This window comes from Vanessa tameamea, chromosome 10 (genome assembly GCF_037043105.1).
Source record: "Vanessa tameamea isolate UH-Manoa-2023 chromosome 10, ilVanTame1 primary haplotype, whole genome shotgun sequence".
Lineage (NCBI taxonomy): Eukaryota > Metazoa > Arthropoda > Insecta > Lepidoptera > Nymphalidae > Vanessa > Vanessa tameamea.
In genome coordinates this window covers 6,227,296-6,252,242 of record NC_087318.1, presented here as the reverse complement: position 1 = coordinate 6,252,242, position 24,947 = coordinate 6,227,296, and the positions used below count along the sequence as shown (strand labels likewise).

Sequence of the window (24,947 nt, the reverse complement as noted above, 5' to 3'; positions counted from 1 at the left end):
GTAAGTTAAAAAGTACACCATTGTTAAACGTCTTAGTGCATTAGAGAAATATCAAGTATTATTGCGAAAGGTTTTGTTTAAGTTAAGAAATATTAGGATTCCTGAATTATCATGAGGCGATAATACGATTCTTTCAAAAAAAAATGTTTTATTATAATTTAAAAGGAGTCTATACACATGTACATAAAATATAAGGTTATGTTGTATTTTTTTTTTAATTATTCATTTAAATTTATTCTTATGCATATAGCGCCGTTGGACTGTGATGAATGGAATATAAAATTACAGAGTACGTGACTTCTCACAACTCACACGGGTTTATTTTCAGTACCTACTTGAAACTAATAAAGCTTGAATTAAAACAGTATATTCAAAATACAAATAGTTATAGTAAAAATAACAAAAAGTTATTTTAAATAAATGTTATTGTTTCTAACTGTTCTCGAAAACTTACTTATTGCCAGTAATAAAGACATAGTAAACATATATTTCATGACTTTTTGTGCATCAATCACGTGAAAACGACTACAAGTATTACTCGTACGGAATCGTCCTTAGATGGTTGATTAATATTTCCCCCTTTTCTCTGGTTTATTTAATGTCAGCGAAGTGGGCGAATCACAAATAGTCATAATATTATATTTTTCGTGGCGTTTTCAAGCAACTTTACCAAAACTATACTACACTAACATTTTATTGCAAAAAACTCCACCATAGCCTAAATATCTATTTTATAAATAAAAGGAATGCATATACACTAGCTGCGCCCGCGACTTCGTGCGCGTTGTTTGAATTTAAGTTATTTGGATATTGTAGCGTGATTTTATTTTTATTCTATATATAATTCTAAAATAAAAGTACTCTAAGTTACTCCTTATTACATCCGCTAACTGCCAGTGAAAGTCCCGTCGAAATCGGTTCAGCCGTTCGAGAGATTAGTCGGAACAAATAGACAGACAGACAGACAGACAATGTTATTTTGGTATATGTACCGTGTATACATACATATGCATTTAGTAAAAATGGGTTATTTGAATATTCACAAACAGACACTCCAATTTTATTATATGTTTAGATTATAATCCTTATTGTAATAAATGACATATTCATTTTATCTGTTTTCTCTTAATAGAAAACGCGGTTTACATTTTGTAATTTCGACCCGTCACGTGGTTTTAAAAGATATTTTAATAAAGGCAAAAAATACGGGGGATGAGCGCTAAGATGTATTAGTAGAATTCTGGCAGAGGGTTCGGTCGAACCAATACGACCAACCAATACTTAAATTTATCATTATTGAAAAAACCCTCGGGTAAAAGCTTATTTTTGCCTTTACAAAGACGATTTATTTTAAGTCTGTATATATATAAACAATATAATGATATTGTACTTTACCGCCGATTTCGGCCGCGTTAGCTATTCTCGAAAGAGTGCACTAGTTTGTGAGCACACACTTTTGCACTTTCATTTTACATTAGCAGCCTGTAAATTTCCCACTGCTGGGGCTAAGGCTTCCTCTCCCTTTGAGGAGAAGGTTTGGAGCATATTCCACCACGCTGTTCCAATGCGGGTTGGTGGAATACACATGTGGCAGAATTTCGTTCAAATTAGACACATGCAGGTTTCCTCACGATGTTTTCCTTCACATCGGAGCACGAGATGAATTATAAACACAAATTTAGCACATGAAAATTCAGTGGTGCTTGCCTGGGTTTGAACCCGAAATCATCGGTTAAGATGCACGCGTTCTAACCACTGGGCCATATCGGCTCTTTCGGCACTTTAATAATCTAATGAAATAGTAAATTCACCGAAACCGTATAAATGTCCAACAGGACCAATGATTTTAGGTATTCAAAACGTAGGCTTAAACACTTATAACTTATACTTACTGCTATATAATTTTTACTCATTATTTCATTTTGAAAATAATTCGTAATTGATTACTGAGCGTGCGATGGCTGTAAATTATTCCCTTATTCATAGCTCCACTATTCTCTTGATAAGCGTATCTGCAACGTGCAGGCAGCAATATAGCACTCAAATCAATAATTATTGTTTCTATGACGGTCGTCAGCCCAGCAATTAGACTATCGAAATTAATGGTTTAGGTAATTAGGTGCACTCCGTGTTTAATAGGTGGTTTGGCTAATTAGTTATTGATAAGCAATTGACTCGTGTGAATCTGGGACATTTTAATATATACATATATAATACAAATAGTACTTCTCCACTGTTCCTGCGTTTCGGAACAATATTTTCACGTATGACTCATAATTTTTATGCGTATGCCCTTAAACATGACCCAGTATATTCGTATTTAAAATTTAATTATTATCGGTTCAGTGGCTTAGTCGTGATGAACAAATAAAATGACAGAATTATTTTCACATTTAAAATGTTACTTTATTTATGTTTATTTATGAGATAATGAAATGGTGGAAACAATTACTGCGATAGATATAATTATACTGCTTAAAATTTAACGCATTGTTTTTCAATAGACAATCTTGCGAATCAGATTATAATATAACGGTATTTAAAATTTAACGACGATGATTTTATGTATCATTTAACTATAAACATAATATTATACTCACTTCAAAGGTTGATACGTGACTTAGTAATATAATTTCATGAGCTGATGAATACACAGAAACTAACGAAAACTAATTTCAAAGTAAACATATGTCGCCATATTATTTGCTATAGTGTGAATACGTACAAGTTGGAACCGAAACCATAAAGTTAACTGCGTACTCCCTCTCATATTATATGTTTCTTAACTTGTTAGATCAAATATTCGTTATTTTTATATCGCTGTCTGTCCTGGTATAAATTCAAATAGCTCTCTAAATAAAATGACTGGATAAACTCAATTTATAGTTAGTGGTTACAAATTGTAGCTGTGTAAGCGTGGTTCACCGCGAGCATTTGCCTGTAATGTATCAATCTAAGATTTTGTTTTGAGCATTTCGTTACAGTACTGCACTGACCGACGAGCATTCGCTTGTAATGTTACAATCTAATATTCGATTTTGAGCATTCACCTACAATCAGTCAGTCTGCTTTTTCAATACCCTGCCATTTCATTAGGCATTCATTTTTGTTTTTAATTATATAGGTAGCAAACGAGCAGGAGGCCCAAGGACATACGCAACACCGAGGCTTGCAGATGCGTTGTCGGACTTTAAGAAATGTGTAGGTTCTTTTCTTGAAAGTTTCCATACCGTATCGGTTTAGAAAAACCGCCTGCGAAAACTGGTTCCAAAGAGTGGTTGTTCGAGACAGAAAATGCTTTAAAAATCTGTTATGGTTTTTCAGACATCTAGGTGGAAACTATGTATATAAAATAATTTTAACTAAGAATATAGAAAGCTTTAAACTAAGGTCCCAAGCGAATATAACACGTGGATCTCAAAGAAAGATAGCGGATCAAGTAGGAGCGAGGTCAGCTGTATGTACAATGTCCATTTTCTGAATGGGTGTTTAATTCATCTCGTGCTCGATGGTGAAGAAAACCTGCACGTGTCAGTTGCAATTCTATCTGGTGCAGCCAAACTCTCTTAACGACAGGCTACAGTATTTGTCCAATAGTGGAAATTTACAGACTCTTACCTCATATGAAAAATCATAAATTTATTCATAGCCCATGCATGTACAAGTACTTGGTCCAATATTCGAAGCTACATTGGGTATGCTACCATAATCTTTATGCTTACCTATAGTAGAAAAGAAATAATAGTTTTATTTCAAAATCAGTCAGTGCTAGTAATCTGTTGAAATTATAATACTCTTCGTTCTATTTTTATATTTTTGTGCGATTGGATATAAAATGTAAATCGTACCGAAATGTTTTTATTGTTTTCAATGGGCGTGACATCTGGCGCCTCGAATATTGCAACATGTGTGAATCTGAAACTCTTTGTAATCTATCCACGAGCCGATAAAGTTAGCTCATGTATTCGACATCACTTATCGTAATATATTATAATATACCGAATGATATTTGAAAGAATTCAAAGTTTGAAGCACGCATCGTTAATGTGTTACCATTACAAGTTTATTTTTGTATTATGTGATCTTATGTCTGTTTCGAAGCGATTCTTCAGTGAAGTTTTAACTGATATAAGAAATCTAACAATAATTACATACCGACTGCAATAAACGTACTTTATAAACCACTTTAGCTACTTGTTTCCGAAACAAACTGCAATCGTGTTGTTGCTTATTACAATTGTGCAACATATTGTATATGTTCTTCGTGCTTCTATATTAATATATTATATTATAACACGAGCCAAAATTTACGCGGTGCATCCCGGAGTCTTAGATGTATATAGAGCAGGAGGGCTGGGTAGAACCAGTCGGTTTCTGATATCTAAATGGATATAACGTTACGAGACTTACAATATGAAACGAGCGTATACAGTAATCGCTTTGATATTAAATGTTAACTATACTTATGATGTTATGATGAATATTATGTACGACGCACTTACCGATCATTTTTAGGTGAGATCGTTATGTTTCACGCGCGTTACGAATGTAACGTCAATATCACGATAGTATCTTTTATCAGTCATCTATACATATAATAAACAGACACTCCGTCTGTTTGTAATATTAAAATAACCGCATTTTACTAAATGCATATGTATACATGGTATACACGGTACATATACCTAAATAACATTTTTTTTACAATTGTTGTCTGTCTGTCTGTTTGTTCCGGCTAATCTCTGGAACGGCTGGACCAATTTTGACGGGACTTTCACTGACAGATAGCTGATGTAATAAGGAGTAACTTAGGCTTACTTACTTTTATTTTAGAAATATATGTAAAATAATAATAAAGTCACGCTGTTTTATTAAATTCAAACGCGCACGAAGTCGCGGGCACAGCTAGTTTTTAAATAAAACTGTCGAATCATTGTGATTTTTTTTGTGCCACATGTCAAATTTCATATTTTTTTATTTAAAAATCTATTATCTACATACATAATTAAAAGGTTAGCATACATAGTATATACATGGTACGATTCGTTGTCAGATTTCAGATGTTAGAAGAAAAACATATTTGTCTACGACATTATTTCAATGAACGTTTATCTGTTTATTTATCGAAGTATTTTGATAACAAGAAAAATAGTTTATTAATACGATTAAGCCATTTTAGATAAGATAATTCTTTATTTTCTTATTGATTGAATCGAGAAATCTCATTCCGAAAATTTATATTCAAATTGCAATTCAACAAAAAAAGCATTATAAAAATGTTATTACGATAATTTAAAAAAATATATGCTTTACGTAATTATATTTTTATGATATAGGTAGGCGGACGAGCAAATGGGCCACCTGATAGTAAGTGGTCACTACCGCCCATAAACAATGGCGCTGTAAGAAATATTAACCATTCCTTACATCACCAATACGCCACCAACTTTGGGAACTAAGATGTTAAGTCTTTTGTGCCTGTAGTTACACTGGCTTACTCACCATTCAAACCGGAAGACGACAATATTTAGTACTGTTGTTTGGCGGTAGAATATCTGATGAGTGGGTGATACCTATCCATACGGGCTTGCACAAAGCCCTACCACAAATATCCAATGTATATATTATCCAATCTTTAATTCGTATAAATGTTTCACAATATTTCACTTAAAAATAGCTACTAATTAAGTTATTAATTAATAAGGTGTTATCTTATATTTCAAAAATATAAATGAAACTGAATGTAATTTAATTTTACAACGATATCATTATTTTTTAGTCGTACAAAAATTTTTGTATACGTAAAATAATTAAGAAAAAATAATGTTGAGGTTATTCTAACTGGAGGTACAAGGATATTCAACGACCGTATTTCAAATCGATTGAACCCTCATTTACAAGTGATGAGACCTTCTTGCCTTTCCACTTTTGTGAATATTGTTCGTTTAAGTGGGTGCTTGTCTTATTTCTGACAGATGTAGATGTAGAATCTTCATGATTTATTTTACATAAATAAAAATTAATAGCCTGCTTAGAAGTTATAGAATGTACAGATATCATAACAGTTTATAAATCCTACATCATAGATCATAAATAAATTTATGATATAGGTAGGCGGTCGAGCAAATGGGCCACCTGATGGTAAGTGGTCATCACCGCCCATAGACAATGGCGCTGTAAGAGATATTAACCATTCCCATTCCTTACATCACCAATGTGCCACCAACCTTGGGAACTAAGATGTTATGTCCCTTGTGTAAGTAGTTACACTGACTCACTCACCCTTCAAACCGGAACACTACATTGAGTACTGCTGTTTGGCGGTAGAATATCTGATGAGTGGGTGGTACCTACCCAGACGATCTTGCCCAAAGCCCTACCACTAAGAAAACGCTTACGCTTTTAATATATAAGATTTAGAGCTTATTCCACGATGCCACGATGTGATTTGATTTCATTCGCCACATGCAGGTTTGTCGATATCTGTCTGATGTTCTTTAATGATATTCACGGAGTTAGAGATGAATTATAAAGACAAATAAAATAAATGAAATCTCAGTGTTGCTTGTATCGATTTTAGCCCCAAATTTTTGTTAAAATTCTTGTTTCCTAATTAAGCACTGGATATTTTAGATTCTGGGAATTTTAATTTTAAATAAACCTTCAAAAACCAGAACAAATAGTTTTTAATGATGAAGCAAAAAATTTCGCGTAAAATCGTTCGTATTCCATATCATGAAACAAATACAGTTTGATGAAATTGATTAATATGATAACCAGACATATTTCAATTATCGCGAAATATTATTTAAAAATATTCAATATTTGGAATATGACTGTACGTACACCGTTATAGTCTATATCTGATAACGAGCGATTTTATTTGTCCACGCCACAAAGGCTAGAGCCCATATCACTATTGAAATCAATAGAGATTAATCTTTTTTTTTTATTACAAAAATACCTTACAAAATTTAATTAATATTTGATCAATTGTTTCGTATGCCATGAAGTGTCGATATAATTTACCTGAGTGTTAATGTCTATAGAGCCAAGGATGGCATAAGCATTACTACTCGTATTGTGCACGAGTACGTACTTAAACACAAAACGACCTGCTCCGTTGACTTAGTGGTTCTAAATTCTGAGATTCGGTCTAATAAAATGCCTAGAGTTTGGAAATGATTCTATTGAGTGCTTCGATTCACGTGCCTTGGAATGTTTGTCCTTTCCGATCGTGCTATTCTGTCTCATTAGTTAATGATAATAAATAAATTAAAAATTGCACTTGCGTTCGCGTACAAACTTGTGTGCTATAATATGTCTTGCCGTCTATTATCCTTTAATAGTTCGACCGTAGTCAAAATTTACTAGGTCGTCATTATCAAGCCCAGAGCTCTGATGATAGTTAATTTTTTTTTTCATACGAATTAAAAAAAAATGATACTCATTAAGAATTTTCACTGCTATTCGTATACGTATATTTTCCACCTGTTTCATTTCAAATAAATCACGAACGCGAGTTGTTTTTGACTTACGTTTTGTATTTAATTTGTTCGCCGTCCGACCCCGGTGGAAAATTGTACAAAGTACTTTTTCACGGTTGTTTCAGACAGACGAAGCAATACGTAAGATAAAAGTGAGATATCCAGGGAATAAAGCGGTATCCTTTTGTATTTCTGTTGTGCACCTGTACACTGAATACGAGATCAAAATATATTACATAAATAACTTACAGTAACAGAGTAATAATAAGTCTTGAAAAGCAAGTGATTATAAAAGTCATTAATTAGTAACTAGTGATTAAATAAATAAATCAGGCAGCACGTTGTGTTACCTGTTTATTTATTTATTTAACAATTATTCGAAAAAGCTCGCGAAGCTATTATAGTGTTATTTGTAATTTTATTATATTTGTATTTTACTGTGTCTATAAATAGTATAAAATAAATTCGTTTATTACCTCATTTAAGAGGTTTTTGTAATTAAGTTGTACAAAAGGCTGAACTGACCGGTTGATTGACGGACAATGACGGTGTTTTATAAAAAATAATGGTTTCATACGCCTACATGGCTAATGCTGACTAAGCCTTAGATCAAATTGTAGGTTTAAAAAATAGACACACGAATTGAAACTACTTTTTTTTATAACAAGTTAGGAAACAACTATTGGTTATTTGCGATGCAATTTTTTCCAACTATTTTATAAAATAGGCGGACGAGCAAATGGACTACCTGATGGTAAGTGGTCACCATCACCCATAGATATAAGCACCATAAGATATATTAAGGATTACTTACAACAATGCAACATCGACCTTAGGCACTAAGACGTTATTTCTTTTGTGCCTATAGTTCAAACCGGAACACAACATTAAGTGTTGCTGATGGTGGTCGAATATATGATTAAAAGGTGATACGTACCCTCACGGGCCTGCGCAAAGCACTACTTCAGAATAAATTCATTATATTTATTGCATAACATTCAAATATGTGTACATGACTAATAAAACACGGTAGACTACACGGTACACTATTATTATCCATACATCCATCACTTGTGTGGAGGCAGCTCCATATGTAAGCAAGTTAATTTTTTTTTATTGTTTATAAATATTTTTTTCAATTAAATACGGTGAAGATATGGCACCTTCATAATATAGTTGAAACATACATATAAAGAAATCGGGAAAGGGTAAAGGGGCTCCAAGATACGTATTCCTATGGTTAATCCCGGCCCTGACTCCTGCCTGTACAAATTATCATGGCTTTGTGTTAAACCACGGATATCGCAGGATATGCCTTCAGTACGAGGCATGTGTCGCCTCACATGCGGTCAAACTGGCATTATGTCCAAGCGGCGTCGCATGCTTCATTTATTCAATTTGCAGCGAGCAAATTAGTTACATATAATCAGAGAATTTTAAAAATACCGACACAAAAAATAAAAATTATCAATTTAAACACTATTAAATATAACTTAAGGTAGAATTATATTTATCAACCAAAAATAAAATAACATTGTACTTGAATTTTAACTAATACGCAATGATGGCACATCTCTCAGGTGTCTCTGTGTTGATCAGTATTGATTTATTAAAGTTGAAGTGTTAAGTAAAATTACAAAACAGATGATAGTATGGTGTAAGTCTATCTCAAAAAATAATATATACGTAAGTTTCAATATTCATAGTAATCGGTCAAACGGTATCGTTTTAAAGTGTTTTCAACACTAACTTCCATTACAATAAATAAATAATTCACAAAATTGTTTGTATTGCTTGAATTTGGACAATTTTACACAAGCTATTTGAGCCATTAGGCACACACACTACATCGGCAATGTATTGCGAGCCATGAGATCTAAATTGTTCTATGTTGCACCAAACTCTCTGACTCTCTCTTTGATAACAGAACAAATCTGTATTATTAATCAATTGTATAGCAGAAGCATTACTGTCCGTACTTATCGAGATACGAGAACATCACCGTTACTAAAAACGTAATGATCAAACAATTGATCAACAAGTAATGATCATTAGGCAATTAAAATGTCTAAGACAATTGCCTCTTAGTTTTGCAATTTACGCTCTTGTTGAAAGTTAATTAATGACTTGACATTGAAAGAAGGTCTTAGGCCAAATACACACTGTGAAATAACACCGCGCGTTTTTTTTGTCGTTTAAATTTTTTTGTCGTTTAAATGCGCACGTAGTAAAAGTCTATTTTTACGGACAATTTATAAATCTCGATTATACTACTACTTTTAGGATACTTATAATGGATATAAGTATCTATCATATGAATGATTAACATGTCATTCATTTAATATAATTATTTACAAAATATTGCCAAAGGTAGCTAAAATAAATGATGTTAAAAAAAACAAAATGTAATATTTATATTAAATCGTTTATGAAATTAGTCAACTAATATTTTAATTTTTTATGTTTGTTATAGCAAAATAGTTTCTCAAAGCGCATTCATTTTTTTGCAATTACGTTAGAGATGTACAAACAGCTACACGTCAACATTATTATCGTTGTTATTTAAATTGCATTTACCAGATTTTATGCTTCGCGTGATATTTAGAAAGTAATTCATTAATTGGATTAAGATTTTTGGCTTCGTGTGTTAATCAGGTTGTCTTAGATAACCCCAATAAAGCTCACACTGATGTATAACGATCAAATATCTATTATTTTATTATAAATGCGAAAATAACTCTCTCTGTCTGACTTTTACTATTTCATTGCCAAACCTTTGAACGCAATTTGAAAAACCTTGATTCATATCAACCAGCTTGAACTCGAAGAACATTACCAGTTACTTTTTTATACGTAACATCTGACGAGTAACCCATAAAACTATTATAGTATAAATAATAATACAATCACAGACTACAAAAATCAGCATAAAGTAAACATTGATTTTTAAAGCTTACCACAATCTTGTGAGTATAGATGCTAAGAAAATACATCCAGTCGTCTCCACTTCGTATGCACACTAGTTGATAATGAATTTAATCTCGACTATGCGATTAATGCACGATTTAGTTTATTTCGATTATAAAATGGTACAAGTTTATAATATTGACTTGTATTTTATTAAAATTTCAATAATATTGGTTCTGTTTTTCAATTGTTCCAGACTATTTGCTTCCATTTATTCATTGAACGTTATAGAAAAATTATATTATTTTTGGCAATAAGATTATACAAAGAGAAAAATTCATTACAGTGATCAAATATAATTTTCATTTAATCTTCTAATTATAATAAAGCAAAAAAATGAAAATATAACTGTGTCTTGTATGATTTTAAATTTGGAATTCAAATTTCAAAACTCATTCGTAATTTATGATTTATTTGACACACAAAACAATTTTAGATAAATTCACAAGGCGCGCCCCTCCACATTCAATTATTATTATCAGCGTGTATTAGGATGAGTGTCGCTCGTACCTATAAGATGTCTTAATGTGCGTCACACTACTAATTGTAGGAGTACAGTCAGCAAAATAATCTAATTAGAAAAACTTTGTAAGACTTTTTTTTTATAAAAAAAAAATAAACTTCGAGGACGCGCTTCATTGAGTAAATAAATTCAAATTATATATCGACAAACATAAATGAGTTAATATAAATGCTAGACAACAATATAATAATGCTTACCAAAACATGTGTGCTCATTGACACTAAATTTATGTGAAGTTCTGGATGAAATGTAAGCTCTATTTATTGAATAAAATAACATACAGACTATTGATGCTAGAAGAATACAGAACATATTAATTCAATAATACTGTATTGGAAATAATACCTCTGTTACATATGAATGTTAAAAAAAAAACATTCTGTATTTATATGAAAATGTAATTCTAAATTCAAAAAATTAATAAAAAAGAATAATATTTCTAAACGAGAGCAAAAGCGAAAAATTCGTTAACATTATTGATAGATATGCTTTTGAAATTTCATTTCCCAGAGACAATATGCAACATTCAATATACGTCACTACGTCACCAATTAGCCCCGTTGGTATTGGAATGAATTCGATTTGAGTAGACCGCTGCGTGAGCATCGGCTGTGCCGGGAAATATGCTATAACCAATAACCCCGATATATTGTGTGCAGAATGGATTTTTGCCTTTATATTTCGGGAAATTTATTGACCTATCAAAAAAGGCGTGCAAGTTAGTATGATAGTTTATCGTTGTGTTATTGCGGAAGTTTATTTTTAACTTTGTCGTATTATAATAATTTTTTATTTCATATTTAAGTACAATAATATTGTCTAATGATTATTATTATGATATCTTATATCTTCTTTAGGGTTAATAAAACTATAAAATACGAACGAAATTTATTGTTCACCTATGAATCATTCAGATATAATTTTTATGTGGTCAAATAGCACGTTTGTTAAAATTCATTCAAATACCGATTATTTCACGAGGAGATACCAATCTGGCCTCAGTGACATCTTAATTAGAGTTAATGATTATCAGCAGATGGAAGCGAAGATACTTAATTTACAAATAACCTCACGCATCTCCAGAGCATATGACACCTAAAAATGTTAGTTATATTTATTGCATTGATAATTGTACTCAAATAGGTCATCGTCCCTCCAGGGCTCGGCCACCACTCCCTCTTTACGACTAGCGGTAAACTACTAGTTATGATATATTATCTTCTATTACAAAAGCTGCTTAAATGTCCATTTCAACCTTTATTTCCTTCCATATCTTTATATGTACCTATATACAGAACTAAATATTAAAGCTTATCATATTATAAATGAAATGGAGCAAAATGTCAATGATATATTTCACAGTAATATAACTTAAAGATATTCCGATAATATTTAAAAACAGAACTAATAAAGTCAAGATCATTAATCTTTATACGTATAAGTATTTAAAAGGATACAAGAATACACGAACACAATTATACATATACGTATAAGTTACTATTAAAAGCTACGCCATTTCTAATTTACTAGAATGGCCTATATGTGTCCCCATGCTACAAAAAATATTATTACCCTATAAAATCAGTCATTCGGATCATATACAGTCGTCTCTTTATAGGCTTTAATAATTGATTATCTAATACTTTTTATATACCTAACTTATATAAGTATGTATATAAACACATACTTAATTACTACACATCTACAAATATAAACCAAATACGTCAGATTGTAAAGAGTTATGCTCATGGTGTCTTTTTAATGATACGAATGTTTGAATGATGATAAAATTAATTTTTGTTTTCAAATATATTTGCGTTTAACTCCAATAAATAGTCTTATAAGTAATATCTATAAAAAAAAAGTATTGTGACTATGGTAGTATACTTTGAAAATAAATAGTTTAAACGTTAATATAAAATATATAAATTTTTATTTGTACCTAAATCGTTGATCGTTGCTTTAAAATATTCTAAATGTAGACGGATTTATTAGACAGATAATTTTCGTTTTGATACTTCTCTTGTATAAATAAAATCATTCATACAGTACAAAGCATTAAATATACTTTTTCTAATTTCGATTCGTGGATCAAAAAGCACGATTTTCACAAATCATTATATCACGTAATTATTTGTGCAAATCATTTATCATCTTAAAATAAGTAGTTTTATCAATGATACCTATATCAAAATCTAATTAAAAACACATTAAATTTCGAAGAGATCCTCTTTTTTAAAATTACCTTTTAAATAAATGAATGAATGTAATAATTTACAATAAAATATACACTTATAATGTACGCGTGGTTTTATTTGAATACCAATACAGACGTACATAGGTGTTTATATGAATTGTGGGCAATTTCCTCTGACCCTATAGTAATTTGTAATGTTAACAACGGCCGCGTCATTCATGAGATATTTTATTGGTGCGTAACCTCATTAGTTGAATGAACTATAATTGACATACCGACTGACCTGCCAATTAAACGGAATAATGGAAAAAACTATTTTTAATCTGATCTTTGATCAACAATATCTCTTGCAAATACTAAGTTTCATGTATGATTTCAATGATGAAAAATCTGATTCATTTTGCGTTAATAGTAAAAAATATTATAAAATTTGATATCATAATTGGCCACATATATCTTTTTTAAGTCAAAGAAATATTTTTTGGTGATACATAAAAGTACAAACTCTAAACAATAATGGTATTTTTTCTTTTCCAGTCAAACTCAAAATACAGTATAATTAAAGTTAAAAAAAGAAAATTCAAAGTGAAGCTATAACTTTTAATTAATGAAAGAATGTATTTCATAAGCGCCATTTCATAGGCGAAGGTCAGACCACATCGCAGATAGAGTTTTAATAAAAGCCCTCATTAAGTCAGTAGATATCGGTTTCCAGAATCGGAAAACTTTTCTCGTGACAGAAATATGTAATTTCAGATACTTTTGGTTCTCTACTTTTGAACAAAATGAAAGATTAAAACTTATATATTTAAACGCTGAAAAAAAATATTTTAACCAATAAACTTACCCGTAGATAATAAATTGACGAATAACAACGAAGCAGCCCACTTCATTTTCACGATTTACACAACTACTGACATGAAAACACCCGAACTGCGTCAAAGGATATGTTACAAAGCGCGCGCTTCCTTATGAAAAACTTTTTGGAGATTCCTGTGTCCCGTGCGGCACTCGACTGTGAATGCGTTAATGGAACTACCGTGGTCACACAGCTCTTCTGCTCAACCTCTGACACGCATGCGCACAACGATAACAGGAGCTAAAAGGAAATTAAACTCGCGAGTTTATTTTAAGTGCATATTTGGAACTTCATGAATCCGATAGTTACTAATATATACAAACAGATTATATATTTTTTATTAATTTTTATTTGATTGTAATATTAAATATTTTAACTTAATTAAATATATCATTTGACGTTGTTTATAGAGTGCAGTTCTTACTTTAAAAAATAAAATAAAAAAACAAGATTGGACTGTAATTTTACCAAAAATGCTTAAATTGCGACTAAACCTACACAACTACAACCTAAAATATAAATAAATTGCAGACATACTTTCAAAATTAGTACAATAATTTATATTATTTATTGTTATTGATAGCTATGTATCTCAATAACACAAGTAATCGAATGCGTCCTTGATTTAGTGGCTAACCATTTTGCAGAATTCGAAGTACTAGGATTAAAAATTCAGACTCAGCCTAACAAAAAGATTTTAAGGATTTTTTGTTAAAGAAATCTCAGTAGATTGAAAAAGCAAGTTTAGCTCTATGTCATGCGTCGTCCGTATCTAGAGTAAGGAGTTAGATACTGAAAATTGATAATAAAATGCATATCTGACCATAACCCTGCAGGTATGATCCACAATCTCTGCAACTGTTATATATCCTCGTTATACAATTTTATCACTGATAGTCTAAAACTAAACATTAAAGCAATAACAATTTTACAATGGAAAAACAAATGAGCGCATATTTTTACTAAGATTATATTGAATTATCATAATATTTTATGTTATTGTTATTTAAAGGCTAATATTTCTATTTAATGATAATTAAAAAACTAAAATATGATCATTCGAAAAATGTTGCAGGTTCCGTAGTTAAGAAGTGAGAGAGTAACTAACAAACAATTTTTTATATATTTAGCTCAAATTTATTAAACTTTCCCTTTATCTACGGCACCCCCATTTTACCCCCTCGAGGGTTGAATTAAAAAAGCCCATATACTGCCCCAGAACTCAAACTATCTCCGTACCAAATTTCATCTAAATCAGTTCAGCATGAAGAGCTAACGGCTACTTTCACATTTATAGTACAGAAGTTTAGATTAGGATTTTTATAAAGGTTTTACAGAAATCACATTTTATTAATTTATTTATTATTTTAGTTATAACGTTAACCGATTCAGGATCTTTTATTATATAAAAATATAAAAAGAAAACATAAAACTCGGTGGCGAACATAACTGTAGGAGAACTTCTTGATTTAGAAATATAAATCGGAGTCTGAGATTTTTCAGGCCTTTCATTTCTCTTTCGACAGATCAGCTTGAACCTGAAGAGCTATCGTCGTGCTTCCGACTGCACCTCACATTCTAAATCAAGAATCTAAAGCATGTTTTCCTCTTACAGTTTATTTCAAAAAGCGTTTTTAAAACAATTTATTATTGAAACCGTTTTAAAATACGAATATTTTTAATATATAACTTGTAATTAATCAGCTATAATAAACTCAAATATTATAAGGCCTGAATATGACCGCGAGTTATGTATTTTTTGAAGTGAATTGATAATAATAATTGATTCAAATCATTTCACGCTTGATTGGTTTATAAATCTACGTAATACTCTACGTAAGTAATTTTGTACAATAGCTCCACAAAGGTAAGTTAACATAAAATTGGTATGCGCTCATCAAATAGTTGTAATATATCAATTTTACTTTAATGGAACATTTTTGATACTTAGCATATACCTACATATTTGCTAATTTAGTTTTATATTTGAATGATTATTGTTTTTTAGACATTGAACAGCATAGCAATCTTTGATAAATCGGGTCGTAATCTGTGCATCAACATTATTTATATGCAATCGTTCTAAATATTTATACTGATGAGTTGGAGCGATGATAAAGAAATTATGTACACGGAAGTGATAGATAGACTTGGGTAATGAAGAGTATTTTATGTCTAATCGGGGATCACACACCGTGTTCATAATACATAATACATTATTGAATTGTATTTTTATGATTTTATTTACTTACGTCTTATTTTAAAATTTTAAATTACATAAAACCCAAAATGAAAGTGATAATAAACATGAAACAACGTAAATAAACATCGAATTTATAGTAATAATATATTGTAATTATTTACAAAAACAATACCTAATATACGAAATTAATAACTAATAGTCATATATAAGAATTCACTTCGTTCCTCACTCGTGAAATGTTTACAACCGACTTAGGATGATATGCCATTTCGATATGTACATCTGCCTGATACCTCTACACACTTAAACCGTTGAACCGATATAGATTAAATTTGTTTTTCTTGTAACTGGGCTTTGTTTCAGTCCTTTTTTAAAAAGGTAGTATTTGTTTATTTTATTTTAGGTAGCCAGGTTTTCTTGGCTTTGCTACGAGAAAATGCACAATTGACCACAAGGCTTAAGAAAATGAAGACGAGAAATCTTGTTCTTCTATTTTCTTGTTCCCCAAGGTTTGCAACAAGGTCCTGAAAGTGTTAAGAATAAATTACGTCAAATTGCTCACTAAACACGAACATGGAATTCAAAAAGACAGAGCGGGACAAATTTCTGAGGAAATTCAAGTTTACCTAAACATATTCTAGTGTACATATAGAATAACATTAGCGAAGCTCAAGAAATATTCCAGCTCTTGTAGAAATCTGAATATTTTCATACATTCATAAGCGATCTGTATGTTATGAATGATTTTTATCATAAACTTGTAACTGGACTTTTTAAATCATAATGTTTCTGACTTCAGTAAATAATAATTAAATTTGTCAAAAAATAAAATAAAATGTCCATTTTTAAAATCACAATCAAAAAATTTCCTTATTCGAGTAGGTCATAAAAGGATCTGAATCGTCATGTTGAATTAAATTTAAAGCTACCATCGGTTCGGACAGTATATAAACTCTTAATGTTGAAGATTATTGAGACAAATCTGGATAATTAATTATACTTACTCATAACATACGGCTCATTATAGATTTTTGTAAGGGTCTTACTTTTTGTAAATATCTTATATAACAATAACGGAAAAACCACATCTGTTACATACCAAACAAATATTACTTTTCAAAATCAGTCGTTACAGCTATGTTAAGGGGACAGGGCTACAAAAAAAACTGTAATACAAAAAACTACACGATATTCTAGAGTATTTTTTAAAACATGGGCAAAAAGAAACAAAAATACAATACTGCAAGTCGTTGTAGATAGAAAAAGCATAGAAATGAAATCGCATTCCAAAAGGAATGTCTAAGGGAAGACGGGTTGTAATCTGTTTTTTATAGTTTTACGCACGCTCTTAACCTAAAGTATCCATCTATACATCCAGCCTTGAAAAGTCCACTACCAGTATGTCCAGTAGTGGGCTCACCTACTTTGTAAGATCTATCAGTCTGTTAATTTAAATACTTGTATATGTTTCAGTTTTGACAGCGTTCAATTCGAAATCACCTTGAGGGACCATTTTCTATCGGATCTCGGCATATTAAGTTATATTGCAATCGGATTAGTAGTTTTTGCGTAAAACCGAAAAAAATATCTCCTTAAATCACACGCTGTGGGCGTAATTTTCACAAAATAAAACCATACATGATATTTCATCACATATGACATACTTATTTATTATTATTACATATAATTATTCACCATATAGCCCATAAGCTATCTCTATGAATCTCTCTACACTTTATATTGAATATTGTCTGCAATATTTTCGGTTACGTAGCTATAATATTGACAAATAGGTAATGTTTAAGACGTTGCGTGTCTCCCTTTATCCTATGCCAAGTAATTTTGGGTCAGTAAGTGAGTGGCCCTCATAAGTTACAAGACTTGGACGAGTTATAGGAGTATCCTGCCAAATTTCTTGCATCATGCGTCACCCTATAAACTAATGACCTAAATTCAGTTCATATTGTGGTACTGATTTAAAGTTTTATTTATTTATGTCATAATATATTCAAACTTTGATTAAAATTAAACTAGATTTACAACATTATCTAAAACGGGATATTTACCATGTTTTTTATTTTTATTTGGTGGAGCTCGATATTTCGACATTATCTACGAATGTCTTGTTCACGAGACTGACGTTTGCGGGTAGATGTTGACGGCATTAGAAGTGTCCATATCGGACTACCTCCTTTCTCGTACGTTTGCTGCGTAAACACTGGTTACCACTACCACTGTCACTTTCACCCCTACTATTTGTTTTATTTACACTCGAAACTCGATCCCGTGTTTTACAAACGAAACTCACCGTATCGATTCGCGAATTTTTTATATTGTTATTCAAGGGTTTGCATAATTTTATCACTGGATTCCATACTTTTGACAGTTGAAACCCATCTTCCCTGTTGAAATTACTATATTTAGTAATTTCAATGGCTTCTCGTACCAGTCGGGGTATGTAATGGCGTTCTGTCGCGAGTATCTGAGCATTATGAAACTCGATCCAATGGTTCGGCCCGGCTTCCAGAAGATGTTCCGCGATGGCTGATTTCTTGGTATCATTGTTTTTTACCGCCTTGATATGTTCGTTGATACGACAAGATACCGTACGTTTCGTCTGTCCAACATAGGATTTACCACAACTACAGTCGATTTTGTAAACTCCGGGTTTTTCCAGGGGAAAGCTATCTTTAGGTGAACGCAACATTTGCCCTATCTTCTTGAAAGGAGTGAAGATAGTCTTCACCGCATATTTGCCCAGGACTCTAGCTATCTTATCTGTCACTCCTTTAACATATGGCATAAATGCTGGTTGTCTTTCAACCCTGTACTGTCGCAGCAACTTATGATCCCGTGTAGCTGTGTTTCCCACTTTATATCCATTCCGCTGTAGGACTTTTTCAACGTGTGCTAGCTCAGATTGTAGGTGGTCTTCATCACAAAGGTCATATGCGCGATTGGTCAAAGATGCTACTACAGCGTTTAAGTGTCGAGGATGGTGGTGTGAGTTAGCATGAAGATATCGGTCGGTATGCGTTGTTTTCCTGTAGACAGTATGGCTCACAGAGCCGTCCATACGTACTCCAATTTCAACATCAAGGAATGCCATTTTTCTGTTCTTTTCCATTTCACAGGTGAATTTAATTTTTCTGTGGATGCTGTTCAAATGATTTAAGAAATTCGTTGCACTATCACTGTCCCCCTTTATGATGGCAAATACGTCATCTACATACCTCTTCCACAGTTTGATAGTAGTTACAGCCTTTGCCGTTGACATGGCTATCTCCTCGAAATGTTCCATCCAGATGTTGGCGACTAGAGGAGCGACTGGACTCCATACATTACATACCCCGACTGGTACGAGAAGCCATTGAAATTACTAAATATAGTAATTTCAACAGGGAAGATGGGTTTCAACTGTCAAAAGTATGGAATCCAGTGATAAAATTATGCAAACCCTTGAATAACAATATAAAAAATTCGCGAATCGATACGGTGAGTTTCGTTTGTAAAACACGGGATCGAGTTTCGAGTGTAAATAAAACAAATAGTAGGGGTGAAAGTGACAGTGGTAGTGGTAACCAGTGTTTACGCAGCAAACGTACGAGAAAGGAGGTAGTCCGATATGGACACTTCTAATGCCGTCAACATCTACCCGCAAACGTCAGTCTCGTGAACAAGACATTCGTAGATAATGTCGAAATATCGAGCTCCACCAAATAAAAATAAAAAACATGGTAAATATCCCGTTTTAGATAATGTTAGTAATAAAAATAACCATGTTAATTTAAAATCTTATATAGAATACCGGTACGGGCCGGAGTGCGTAAAATTAGTAAAACATCTAGAACGCGCGCGAAAAAAGTGTGAGTGTTTGGAGGAAGCATTAACGTTCCTCATAAAGTGTCGGGACGCAAATGTGATTCCAGTGTGTGTACGGATAAAACCACGACCGGACATTCATGGTTCCGCGAGCATTCTGAGAAATGCGAGTGTAAAGTTGTTGCGTAAAACTATACGAAACACCCGATTTGAAATCGATAAACGTCGGAATGAGTTGTATCGTTTACATCTTGAGTGCAGTGCGTCATTGACAACGGAAGATTTTGATTTTTGTGACCGTATCACTTACCAACAGGCTCAACGTTTTCGTGAGTCGAGTGCGTTCAAGAAAGAGAGAAAATTCGAGCGACTAGTAAAACGGCAAAAACCAACTGGCTTTAACTCTAAAAACTCGAATGATACTCGTACAGTGATAAATTTGTCGAAGAAAGAGTTGAAGCAAGGCGCTCGGGAGGTACTCGAAAAAGGTTTGAACTTTGCCCCTACTCCAAAATGCATTCCTTATGAAGACGTGATTGGTAGTGTTGAGGAAGTGATTCAGCGTAATAATATACCTACTTTTGAGGCAGACATATTAAGACAAGATGCCGCCCTTATATTACGTCAATCAAAACCACCTAAACCTAATATTACGTCGGATCAATTGTCCGCTTTACGAGAACTACAGAAGGATGAAGACCTAATAGTCCTTAGAGCGGATAAAGGGAATGCTACTGTGGTTATGGATGTCACAGACTATGACAAGAAAATACGACATCTACTGAGTGACGTAAATACTTACCGAAAAGTCACCTATGACCCCACGGCAAGAACAAACCGGGCTACGACCACTTTAATCAAGACCTATAGGGATGCTATTGGACATGAGAAAACAAAATATTTACTCCGGCCGAGAAACATACAACCACCTAAATTATACGGACTACCCAAAATACATAAGCCAAATATCCCGCTGAGGCCGATAGTAAGTCAGATTGACTCGCCCACCTACGAATTGGCAAAACATGTATCTAAAGTACTACAACCGTTAGCAGGCCAGACAAAATCTCATGTCAAGGACTCCAGACGTTTTGTTGACATCTTGCGTTCGACTACGGTTGACCCTGACGACTTGATGGTCAGTTTTGACGTCGAGTCATTATTCACGAATGTGCCGGTCTCTGAATGTATGGATGTTATAAAGGTGAAATTACAGTTAAATAACATACCGGCTGAATATATAAAATTGCTACACCATTGCCTAGAAACCAGTTACTTTGTTTACCAAGGCGAGTACTACCTGCAGATAGATGGTGTGGCAATGGGGAGTCCAGTCGCTCCTCTAGTCGCCAACATCTGGATGGAACATTTCGAGGAGATAGCCATGTCAACGGCAAAGGCTGTAACTACTATCAAACTGTGGAAGAGGTATGTAGATGACGTATTTGCCATCATAAAGGGGGACAGTGATAGTGCAACGAATTTCTTAAATCATTTGAACAGCATCCACAGAAAAATTAAATTCACCTGTGAAATGGAAAAGAACAGAAAAATGGCATTCCTTGATGTTGAAATTGGAGTACGTATGGACGGCTCTGTGAGCCATACTGTCTACAGGAAAACAACGCATACCGACCGATATCTTCATGCTAACTCACACCACCATCCTCGACACTTAAACGCTGTAGTAGCATCTTTGACCAATCGCGCATATGACCTTTGTGATGAAGACCACCTACAATCTGAGCTAGCACACGTTGAAAAAGTCCTACAGCGGAATGGATATAAAGTGGGAAACACAGCTACACGGGATCATAAGTTGCTGCGACAGTACAGGGTTGAAAGACAACCAGCATTTATGCCATATGTTAAAGGAGTGACAGATAAGATAGCTAGAGTCCTGGGCAAATATGCGGTGAAGACTATCTTCACTCCTTTCAAGAAGATAGGGCAAATGTTGCGTTCACCTAAAGATAGCTTTCCCCTGGAAAAACCCGGAGTTTACAAAATCGACTGTAGTTGTGGTAAATCCTATGTTGGACAGACGAAACGTACGGTATCTTGTCGTATCAACGAACATATCAAGGCGGTAAAAAACAATGATACCAAGAAATCAGCCATCGCGGAACATCTTCTGGAAGCCGGGCCGAACCATTGGATCGAGTTTCATAATGCTCAGATACTCGCGACAGAACGCCATTACATACCCCGACTGGTACGAGAAGCCATTGAAATTACTAAATATAGTAATTTCAACAGGGAAGATGGGTTTCAACTGTCAAAAGTATGGAATCCAGTGATAAAATTATGCAAACCCTTGAATAACAATATAAAAAATTCGCGAATCGATACGGTGAGTTTCGTTTGTAAAACACGGGATCGAGTTTCGAGTGTAAATAAAACAAATAGTAGGGGTGAAAGTGACAGTGGTAGTGGTAACCAGTGTTTACGCAGCAAACGTACGAGAAAGGAGGTAGTCCGATATGGACACTTCTAATGCCGTCAACATCTACCCGCAAACGTCAGTCTCGTGAACAAGACATTCGTAGATAATGTCGAAATATCGAGCTCCACCAAATAAAAATAAAAAACATGGTAAATATCCCGTTTTAGATAATGTTAGTAATAAAAATAACCATGTTAATTTAAAATCTTATATAGATTTACAACGTAAGCAAATTTACATATCGTCCATGGTCAGGACTATTTCTTCGCCTTCCTATTACTGTAAAAAAGCAAGATTGTAAATTTTGACCTTCGAATAATGTAAGCCTTTAAATAACGCTATAACACAATATGATTTGCAGATTGGTAGCATTTTGCGCAGAATAATCATTTTTATAAGATTTTAGTCATTGATTTTAAATGGTTTGTATTTTTATATGAACTAATTTTATTTAAACTATTTAATATAACTTCGGCAGCCATTATTTTATTACATATATGTATATATTTATATATTTTTTTTTATGTTATAGGTGGCAAACGATCAGGAGGCTCATCTGATGGAAAGTGACTACCACCGCCCATGGACATCTGCAACACCGGGGGGTTTGCAGATGCGTTGCCGAAAATCACTATATCATTATCATAATTATATTTAATCACAACTGTTGACATAAATTTTATGAAAATTTTGCCTCGAAATTCTTTAGATCTTTTAATGTTTTTTTGGCGTAAGAGCCCTGTGCATGCCATGCTATATAGGTACCACGCCTCCTCAACTAATATTGCCTCCATAGAGCAGCTCGATTGTATTTTCAGGGAACGCAATTATTTTTATTGCATGGTTTGAAATGCATGAGTGACGTAAGCTTTATATCTCATGCATAATTTTCATATCTTTCATGGCCAGGCCAATTGAATACACTTCCTATTTAAAAAAAAAAAAAACAAGATTGTAAATTTTAACCTCGATAAATTTTAATATAATCAATACAACTATGTTTTGCGGAATGGTAACATTGATCGTGATTAATTAGAAACGGTGATAAATAATATATTTCTCTAACGATAAATGATAATGAGAAAGGTCAAATAAAGTAATCCTAATACATTTAAAGTTTGGAATTTGATTTCCCAGAAACAAAGATAGTACTGCTCAACTGTCTGAATAAGAAAGTTAATACGGTCCGATTATTACAAAAACCATTTATTAATATCTAATATTCGATTACCCCTTTATAATATCAACCTAACTTACCTACATGCTTCGTAAATAAATCGTAATGACTATATATTACAGTTTAATGCTGTAACTTATTTATTGACATATGATAGGTATACTGTACTAATAATAATAAAATAAAATATTATAATAATTAAAGGATGAAGTATTTCAAATTCAGTATATTTTTCAATTTTTTTTTTCTTAGTAACTTTCCGATTATCATTAATTCGATATAGATCTATGCACTCAGAAGGGCGTGTCTCTCCATGTTGAATTAACATTTATTAGTATTGAGTGACATTCGTGCTTAATATATGGATTAGTGTGCGTCAAACGTTTTTTATTTTTTTATTTCATAAGTGTAAGGACTGCAAACAGATAGAAAACAGATTACAAGATTACCTTTTCTTTCTTTCATGTAGTTTGACGTGGATGTGCGCATCTTCGTTAGTGAATAAATCTTTATGTACTAATCGCTTGAGTATAAGTAAGGCAGGTCAAGATCAAATCAAGGTATAAGCTATGGTGTACACTTTTAACATTGCCGATGTCCAAGTGCTGAATTTATAACAAGACAGTGGCGAATCAATATCGTGTAGAGGGGGTCATAAAGATAATCACCAATTTATCTATAAAATCAGACAAAGACGATATTCAACAAGTTACTATGTAAAATAGAGTATTAATAAATTCAAATCATTTGTAAAAATACGTTAATAAAAAAAGCATATAATTAAATACAAGATTATATAGATGATAAAAAGCGTGGAGGTAATACTTGTTGACTTCCCGGCAGGATGTATTATATACATATATAATTGTATTTAACTAACATTACTTTGTTTTTTAAATATTGGAAAAGACTACTGAGTTTTTTGCCGCTTCTTCTCGGTAGGTCAAATAGGCCAAATATGTATGATAAATAGTTTTTCGTAATATTTTTATCAAATTTGAGTAGTTCTATAACATATATCATTATCTCTATGCGTTGCGCCATCAGATATATGTGTGTATGTTCTAGAATTTACACTGTTTTGAATAATGTTAAACGAAATAAATATTATATAAAAACAAGACTGTTTATAATATTACACCACTTGCTCTTCAAACTTAAAGACTCCATTCTTAAAGACAGAATTTCATCAAGGCGGCTATATGTATTTTGACAAAAAAATCAATAACTGTTTACATTCCAAAATAAGGAATTTTATATCATCAA

The 24,947-nt window shown here is 32.6% G+C and overlaps 1 protein-coding gene across 1 annotated transcript in view; it reads right to left on the bottom strand.

The window, feature by feature from the left end:
- The window catches only part of LOC113392034 (neural cell adhesion molecule 2-like), a 108,317-nt gene extending 94,097 nt beyond the window's left edge, over positions 1 to 14,220 (bottom strand). The window contains exon 1 of the mRNA XM_026628244.2: positions 14,022 to 14,220. Coding sequence (XP_026484029.2) covers positions 14,022 to 14,067 — 46 coding nt within the window. The 5' untranslated portion in view covers positions 14,068 to 14,220. The remainder of the gene's footprint in view (positions 1 to 14,021) is intronic.
- Between the last annotated feature and the right edge of the window lie 10,727 nt (positions 14,221 to 24,947).